Source organism: Syngnathus floridae, chromosome 4 (genome assembly GCF_059516105.1).
Source record: "Syngnathus floridae isolate MCC-2025c chromosome 4, RoL_Sflo_1.0, whole genome shotgun sequence".
In the NCBI taxonomy this organism is placed as follows: Eukaryota; Metazoa; Chordata; class Actinopteri; order Syngnathiformes; family Syngnathidae; genus Syngnathus; species Syngnathus floridae.
In genome coordinates this window covers 17,570,647-17,580,199 of record NC_142416.1, presented here as the reverse complement: position 1 = coordinate 17,580,199, position 9,553 = coordinate 17,570,647, and the positions used below count along the sequence as shown (strand labels likewise).

At 42.8% G+C, this 9,553-nt stretch overlaps 1 protein-coding gene across 2 annotated transcripts in view; it reads left to right on the top strand.

The window, feature by feature from the left end:
- The first annotated feature begins 7,351 nt into the window (after positions 1-7,351).
- The window catches only part of sdk1b (sidekick cell adhesion molecule 1b), a 138,609-nt gene continuing 136,407 nt past the window's right edge, over positions 7,352-9,553 (top strand). Inside the window, exon 1 of one of the 2 annotated variants that reach the window (XM_088374446.1) lies at positions 7,352-9,148. In XM_088374446.1, coding sequence (XP_088230572.1) covers positions 8,998-9,148 — 151 coding nt within the window. In that variant the 5' untranslated portion in view covers positions 7,352-8,997. The remainder of the gene's footprint in view (positions 9,149-9,553) is intronic. The other variant, XM_088374447.1, reaches the window with a different exon arrangement.

Here is a 9,553-nt window from a genome sequence, read left to right as displayed (position 1 = left end):
TCCGCGCGCCGCTAAATTGCTTTTCAACAACTATATAATAACAGCGGTGGGGCAGCATTTGTAATGGCGGTAAATAACGTCAAGAGGTTTTAAGAGAGCACTACATCAAACGGGAGCGTTGAAATATGCAACGTTTTTGAAGAATGTCGCCCGAGCTGTTAGGAGACAGCGAAAGGGGGCCGTGTTGAACGTTTTGGTTTGCGGCGGGAGAACATGGTTTCGATTGAATTTATTCGCAGCCTCTGCAGCTGAGACTTTTGTGTTTTTCCTTAACACACACACACAAGTATACACATCTGCCATGCCACAGATGCGAATGAAAAGTAAATGCCTATAAAAAAAAAATCAAATCATCTCATGGTTCAAAAGGCAGGTGTTCCATTGCCTTTTCCTGATTTGTATGTGTGTGTGTGTGTGTGTGCGTGTGTGTGTGTGTATGCATGAAATTTTGCATGCATGTCATCAAGCGGTTGGTTGCGTGCACTTCATTTGCCAGTCAACCATCCCACACCTGGTGACCTTTCAGAGGTCAGGTCATCGGCTGAACACGAGCTGTGATTGGTCCATGTGACCTGGCACACGCACGCAACATCCATCAGTGAGTACCCTATACTCATTTTAAATTTTATTACAAACAAATCCGAGGTCGCGTACGTACCTTTGTTGCCCTTAGAGGCTCCACGATAATTCCGTCTTGTGTCATTTTTGCCCTTTTCTACTGTGACGGATGAAGGAGCAGCTAGCCTGTGGGGGGCAGTGTAGCTCTGTGACCCAATAGAATAGAAGCACCCATAAAAAAAAAAGAGAGAAAGCGAGAGACATGGTGACCGACTAAGCACCCATGTGTCAATCTTGTCCACTTTTGTTGCAGTCCTCAAAGGTCTGGTGGCTCTTACTTCCAAGCACATCTTAAAAGTTACAACTCGGGCACTAGATAAACAATGGACAAGGTCGTGCAGCAATTGTGTGTAAGGAGGAAAAAAAGCACCTCTAGCAAGCACCCTTCCATACATGATGTGTATTTCCTGAGTTTGGTTTGAAGCAAACATTAGTGTTGAGTGATACGGTCCACCTTGTTTGACAAGCGATGCACTCGGCTATTAACTGGTTGTGACATCTGTTTTGAAGGCGGCCGTGTGTATTGTGTGCATCCATGCGTGTGTGTGTTGACTCATAGAGGTGATGTGGGGGGTGTTGACAGCGTGTCCTGAAATGCATCTGTGACAGATGTGCATGTGGAAAGCATGTCAGGGATGTACATGCACCAGTTACTAGCTCAGCCAGGTGAGCGCATGTCCGCTTCAAATATGTGTGAGTGATTTTTTGTGCGTACGTGTGTAAAACGCGGAAGCATGCCACAAAGAGTTTTGGATTGATTTTTTTTTTTTTACTCACACTTTCCAGGTCAATAAAAAAATAAATAATACTAATAAAAATAAAATAAATCTAAAATTAATATTAAATATATTACTATTAAAATGACTTTAAAATTAATTGCAACTAACTGAATTGAAAAAAACTAAATAAAATTAATTTAAAATTAATGTTAAATATATTACTATTAAAATGACTTTAAAAACGAATTGCAACTAACTGAATTGAAAGAAACAAAATGAAATAAAACCTAACAATAATGACAAATCCCAAACTAGAACCTTGATAATATTCTATGGCATGCATTGACAAAAAACAAGTTTGAAGGACAATAAAAGGATGTTAGGTTTGATATCATGACATCAAAACGCATAATGACTAAAACAAACATACAAAAATAATCATCCTCATCACAAAAATTATAAAACCACTTTCTATCTGCCTCCTTGCCAATGACCCTCACTTTTTTTCGCAGTCCAAAATTGATTATGTGTAAATCCTTATGCGGGAGCACTTTAGGGATCAGGTTTCCGTGGTGACATATTGATTCGAGCGAGAGGAGGATGAAGCAATAAAATGACCGACGATGACAAAAAGTACAATGATTAACACTTGGCAGATGAAGAGCGAACCTACCTCTTTTTTTCCCATCCCAACCTTAAATAGTTTTTATCTACCGAGACACTTCATTTTCAAAAGTGTCTGGTGATGCTCTTAATTACTTTCTTCGTGTGCATATTAGTTGATTTGCATTCCTTAATTAAAAATGTTGTTTTGTTAGCTCGTGTAAGCGACTGGCTGAAGGAAGAAACAATAAGGAAAGATTTCGGAGAGACCAGCCGTGGGGGGGTGTAATAAAAAGTCCGTTTGTAAGCCTCCAGAGTGAGGAGAACATGTATACAGTATTTGACGGATATGGGGAATTGAGTTCTCAGGATGGTGGATAAAGGGCATCAAGTCAGACGGATGAAAGGGACGAAAATGAAAGCTAAAGGCGTGCTTCCCTCAGGGTGCGCCGTCATTTTCCCTGGGAGATCAGAGAAGGATCTCCACACCCAATCGGACCAAAAGGGGTCGGGAATGCCTCGCGGCCGCTTGCTTGTACAAACGTTTGCCGCGCCGCGTGCATTTATAACAATAACGACAAGAACGCCAATGCTAATTTGATGCTTGTTTATTTGATTTTCTGTTTTGGTGTTTGCGAGGCTTCAGCACACGTTACAAACTTACTTTTTGTGGCTAAATAGCTTCAAACGTTGTTATTGTCTGAAAATAATCCAGAATTGAAGCATTAGTTGAGATAATGCCGCACGGCTCTCGCAGTTCTGGAGGATTAATAGATTTGTTTTTTTTCGTCTGTTTACAACACTTTAAATTGATTAAGAATGACCGTGGTGTGGACAGATAAATTGTATTGATTTGTGAAAAAAATATCAAATTGACCCTATTTGGACAGATGGGGGTTTCAACCTGGCAGCGTTAATATCGTTATTGATTTTGATATATTTTGTGATATTGGAAACAAAAACAACACGGGCAAAAACAATTTCACTCCTCATATGGAACAACTTAACATTTATATTGCGATGATGTCGGTGGTTTGACACACTGTCGCTAAAAAGATTTTAGTAAAGGTTTCTGTGATTGTTTTTTTTACACATTTAATACAGACGTGTGGATATTAGGAGGCTGACTGTTCACCTCTATGAGTTTTATCTACCGTATTTTCTGCACTATAAGGCGCATCGGATTATAAGGCGCACCTTCAATGAATGGTCTATTTTAAAACTTTGTTCATATATAAGGCGCACTGGATTATAAGGCGCATAAAATAAATAACTCAACGTTGCTCAAACGTTAATGCAATCACAATATAGTAACACTCGAACTAGTGAAAACAATAACGATATATCAATAACTCAACGTTGCTCAAACAATATCACACAACACACAAAATAAACACGTAAAGCTTACTTTAATAAGTTAGTCCTCATCCACGAATCCATATTGGTCCATGTATAAGGCGCACCGGATTATAAGGTGCACTGTTGGGTTTTGAGAAAATTGGAGGTTTTTAGGTGCGCCTTATAGTGCGGAAAATACGGTACTCATCGAACACTTTTACTGTGATAATCACCTTCTTGTGTTGATACTATGTTTCTACGCTTCAAAGCTAGCTAGAAATGTTCTGCTTTCAAGTTCCCACGACGGTTTGTGAGCATCATGTGTTTCCAACTCGGGCCGCTCCTGCCCCGCAGTGTGGTTCTGGATAATTGCTTGTGATTACAGGTGCACCGGGAAGAGCTTCAGAAAAATCCCAGACGTCCGCACTGCAGGTCCTCGGGACCAGCCGCGGGGCTCCCTCTCGTCATGGCGGACACCCGAGGAGCCGGCCAGCAGGATTAGCTGTTGCTAAAGGCAAGCCGCCCATGGCGAGATAGAAGTTAAGAGACATTTTTCTGTGCCCAGCTCACACGATGACTTTGGAATCATCTATTTTCTTATTGCTCCCCCCCGCAGACTTCACTTGAGGCACACTTTTCCACGTTTTCTCACCTACTTTCTTCACTCCTATAAAAGAGCTAAAACTGTGATTTTCACACTCTCCTCTCTCAGTTGGACTCACCAAAAGAGATTTCTTTCTTTCACCGTTCCCCCACTGGTATTACACGTCCATCCCTCCCTGTCTCTTTTAGTCCAATACAGGTGTGACCTAACCCTCACTTACAATCCCCCCCCCCCATCCAGATGAAAGGCTTCCCACCGCTACCCTCAGTTCACCCCCTCACGCCGCCCGAGGGGACAACTCGGATATCGGGTGGAGCCGCAGGTTTCTGGGAGGGGATCAAGTTCCCCTTCTTGAAACGTTATAGTACAGCGTCACCCCGGGCTACAATGGATGGAAACGATAAATGACACAGTTGTCTTCCATTCACTCGTACAGTAAGAAGAGCCTCGTAGGGTTTTCAGCGAGACTATTGTCACCGGTGATGACTTAGAATAATTGATAAGCTTTGCTTGATTGATTTGATCTTATAGTAATTTCATTGCCTATGCAATGCAAGTTGCAAAAATGAATGACTATACGCACTGGCGGAGCTAGATGGGGGGGGCAAAGGGGCACTGCCTCCCTGAACTCTTGCTTGGTCCCTCAAGGTGTTAGCCAGACCAGATAATTGACGTTTTGGGTGTTGAACGAGATACTGTACGTGAAAGCGAATTTTAAAAGAGATATACCTTTCTTTTTTTTTTTTTTTTTAATAATTTGAAGCCATTGCTAAGTGTTATGACAACCTTTCGATCTGTCAAAATACAATCAAGTAATATATCACAAATCTACATCATCGTTGGATCTTTGATCAAGAAATATTTCCTTTTTCGGGCATACTTAGATATTCATTTTCTAAATGATGTCAATTTTTTGGCTACACCTTTGAAATTGAAGTGCAATTAATGATTAAGATTAATCTCTGGTATTAGCGTTGACCTCAGATAATGAGCATTCAAAATCCATGACATTAAAGAATAATCCCTGAAATTGAGAAATGTGACCAGAATATAACTTTAACATGAACTTTTTTTTTTTCTTTTTTCAACAGCACCATTATGATGATGAGTCCGGGAGTTGCCTAAGCAACAATAATAAGTGATGGTGTTAGTGGAGATCCTACTGCGAGGTATTAAAATCTGCACGTCCCTCTGTCTGTTCCCACTTCCCCCGCGGTGTTTATCCTCCTAGCCGCTATGACAGGTCAGTTAATATTGACATTATCTCCCTCTGCCACAATGACGGCTCAAGCTGCAGGAAGCCACTCATTAACTGCGCCCCGGCATGTACGGGGTGTGTGCTTCAGAGGTTCTGAGTGTGTGAGCGGGTGTGTGTTTGCGCACCTAGAGTCATGTTGATTACTAGGACGGAAATCATTAGCCGGGTCTAACATGTGTTAAAGAGATGATGGACGGCTCAGATGTTTATCTCAGCGAGAAGAACAGATTGGTGCCATTGCTCACGGTGCTCGTTTTGGAGGTCGAAAATTGAAGCGTAAAGGATGAGTCGGGGGGGGTCGAATATTTAAACAGAAGCAAGGGGAGTGTCTTGTTGTTTTGATACTCTACACTGGAGGAGGAAAAAAACAAGTTGGGTCGATTCAAAATTTGAAGCCAACAAATTAGGAAATTTGAAAGCGAGCATTTAAAAATAATATTTTGCCAAAGTTGGCTTTACCTGCATTTTGCAGCAAAAGCAAAGTCAAGAATTCATTTTGAAGTTTCTCCAACCCAAGGTTCTTTTAGGCCAAGAATATATTTTTTATATCCGACCATTAGAAGTGGAAACACAAAAAAATGGTTGAATTATGTATTTGGAAATTTTGGGTGGATTTTTTTTTTTGGGGTGAGCCACTCAGTGATTGAGAATAGAAAATGGAGCAGTAATTGCAGTGGCTACACAAGTAATTGGAAGCTAAATTGGCTTCGGAATTAGACCCTGCCAGCTATCAGCCCCGGGTGCTACGAATACATGTGTGTGTCTGTGTGTGTGTAGTATATGCACGTAATATATTATAAAATAAGATTGCATTATTTATTTATTTTTTAGCTAATATTTCTTTGGCAATTATTTCATGTTGGAAACAAACCTAACCAAAGTCACTATGTTTCCCTCCATGTTCCTCCATGTACGTTCTTCTAGAGATTTGCAGTTAAGGGTTCCAGGATGAGATAGCTGACGGCACTCTGCCCAACCAATTCGTAAGCGACTGCCCGGGGCCAATCTCAGGAGACCTGCTATGACTGTATTGGGGTTAGGAACGTTCTGTTCAGTGATGAGTACAGATTTTGCCTCGGGCGATTGAATCGTAGGGTTAAAGTGGAGAGAGGACGCCATGCTGATTCATCCACCAACAGAGTTCGATCGAGGCACTATGAGTTTGGGATGGTATCTCCCTCACTGGAATAAGAAGGTCTTAATTGTCATCATTGGAGATGTCGATACAGAGAGTCTTCTGAGTTTGGTCATGTGACCTCTGCAAGATAAGCCCAGTGCAACGGTGATGTCAAAATGGCCGCCTCTTAAGATGGCTCAAAACAGCTTGTTTACAGACACCGTAACTTTGCTCCGTATTTTGATCTTTTGCACTTTTTGAATACAATACCTAAGGAACTGCTGAGGTTTGAGATCCAAGAATAGCCAAATAGCACGATAGCTATTTTATTGCAGAAAACAGCACTTTGAGAGTCTATAATGTGAAATGAGCATGTGCGTAAAAAGCAATAGATGAGGTGAAGGTGCTTAAAGTGAGTATGTTGGGTACAGCTTGACAAGTGGGAAGACTATTTGGCCAATCAGGGGATGGGAAGTCTATCAGGATTTATAGGGGAAATAAAAGATAAGGTCACTGTGTTGTAAGCTTTAATATTAATGTGCTATTTAATGACCCTTGCAGTGTTGGAAAGTAGCTTTTTGCGAATAGTAAGATATAGCTGCAGGCTTTTATTTGAGGTGCTGATGCTCCGGCGGTGTTTCAAAAAATCAGTTTTTGGTGGATTACATGAATCTTTTTCAAAACAGGACAAGGAGAATGAGAGAGTCGTCGTGCTGCTCATCTCATGGTACGCGCTGTCTACATCATGATGGTGCCCCTTGTGATGATGAGCATAATGCGTAATCACGAAGCTAATTACGACACTCCAAAAAAGCACATGAAATCATGTTTTTGGAGCGAGCGTCATCGCCAAGTCCTGAGAGACTCGAAGCTCATTGGTGTCAACATCAGTGGGATGGATCTTGATTGCTTTATTTCAGATGGCACCTTATTTGGCTTTAAAACTAAACTACAGTGATCCTTCGCTACTTCGCGTTTTGTTTATCGCGGCTTCACTACATCGCAGATTTCTTTTCCAAATTAAAAAAACATTTAAAATTCAAAATAAAACTTCTAAATTGAGCAAACGTGTCTAACACTGCAATGTAGTATTGCTCAAAATGTTCGTTTAGAAGTCCGTTTTCGCGTGTTAGCACGATCGCGAATTAGCATCTTTCTGCTAACTCGTTAGCCTGCCCAGTACTTCTTGTTGGTGACCGTACTTCGCGGATTTCACTTATCGCGGGTGTTTTTTGGAACCAATTATCCGCGGTAAACGAGGGATTACTGTCGTTGGAACGCCTTACCCATTTTTAAAACCCTAAATTGAAAACCCAACCCTAATTTAAAACCCCAATTGAATCAGGATTTCGGATTCATACTTTGAATCAAATCCGACTTAGATTGTGCAAGTGTACTTAATAGTAAATGTTGAATAAAACTCCCCCCCACTCGTTTGGTTGCTTCCCACCCCTTCATTCGGCCTGTCCAATAGGAACACCGGAGTCTTCGGCATGGTCCAATCAGCGACGAGGGATGCTATTGAATGGAAGTTTTTGAGTTTGTGACAGATCGAGTGTAAAGAGAGTCGGCGTGAGACGGACTGGACTTCAAACGTGCAAATGGATGGGAAAAGTACACCGGCAGAGTCAAATTTCTTCATTTTGTTTTCTCTAATCAGGCTGGAATGCTTATAAAAAGTCGGAAATAAGGAAATCTCTCTCTCTCGCTCTCTCTCTCCACCCCCCAAGTGTGCGTCGAGGAGCTTGGCAGGTGTTCGCTCGCGAGGGAGCTGCTCGCTTCACTCAGTCTGCGCCCTGAGCTTCAACAGGGTGCTAGAGGGGCTGCGAAAAGAACCGCCAACTTTGAGGACCACAACCCCCGTTAAGAGTTGACGGAACCCCGGAAGATATATACTACTGGCGGGTAAGCAACGGAGTACCGCGAATGGACTGGCTGGTCCCGGGGAAGACGTCGGTGGCGGCGGCAAAAGGGCAACCGTGACGCAGTGGAAGAGCACGGATACCCAGTGGTCCTTCCTCCGTTTCACAACCAACTTTTTGCCGCGTTGCTATTAACTCTTTCCCGTGTCCTAAAAGATTAAACCACCAGACTGTGAACTAAAGAGCACAAGCAAGGTATTTAATCGTTCTCTTCTGGTTTCACGCTAACCTGTTGTGCCACCGGCGGTGCCCGCCGCATTTACCCGAAGAAGGCGACCCATCAGCGGGGAGAGTAAAGCGTCTCGCTACCCACCAGCTGCTCACTAACTAGGAGTGTAGTTGGGAGTACTAAACGGTTTAGTGAGACTCGTCCACATATTTCCACACTTGGAGTATTTGAACTCATCGAATCAATTACGGAATTGATCCCCGGAGAGCGGCTTAATTTGGGCAGAATTTACGTGATCGCTGCTGGTTTCCACAGCAAAGTGGGATTGGAGATCGATAGTGGAGAGTAAGCCGATAAGTCCCAAAAAATCCCCCCAACACTCAAATGTAATAATTCAGCACGCAGATCAGCCATGTACACCGGCCGGGCGATGGAAGACGCGGACTCCGCCACAGCACGTCCACATCGCCGGGTGTTCTAGCAGTGAAGTCTCGCTGCCCCGGTGGCTCCGCTCCTTCCACCCCAAGCTGACTTTTGAACGCCAAGACCGACTGAAGTCATCAGCCGTGGTGAGCCGCATCAGAACTTTGGGATCTGGGAATTGGGACTTACCTTCCCGGGAGTGAACAGTGTTGCCTAAGGCTCCCCTATGTTGGGATTTTGCCGGTTCGGAAGCCTTCCGGAGGTCGTGGAGGGATTCTCTCTCGGCAGTGTGAGGATGATGCTGAGAAGCCAGCAGGCTCCTGTCTTGCTCCTGCTGCTCCTACTCGGATGCAACTACCACATGTTGCACGGCCAAGGTAAAAAACAAATGCATTTATGACTTTAATACTGCAAATACACTCACCTGTTTTTTAAACATTACATAGCTGCAAATGGGGTGAAGTAAAAAAAGAGGTAATAGACATGGTTGCTATTTGCTTTTTTTTTTGGCCCCATGTTGCACTTTGCTAAATTAAATCAAGCCTTATTTGTGAGCATTATGTGATGCAGATTGATGTCTGCAGGATTATGGTATTGTGTGTCTGCTTTGGGGAGAGTGTTAACCTTTGCAAGCATTGATAATTCCCCCTTTTCAGTCAATGACCTGCTTAACTGAGGCCCCTGATTTGACACTATAGCAACACAAATACAGGTCACACGTTCAAACACAGGGCTTACTCATTCGGGTTACTTGGGTTCATCATTTTAGACTCTTTTGCATG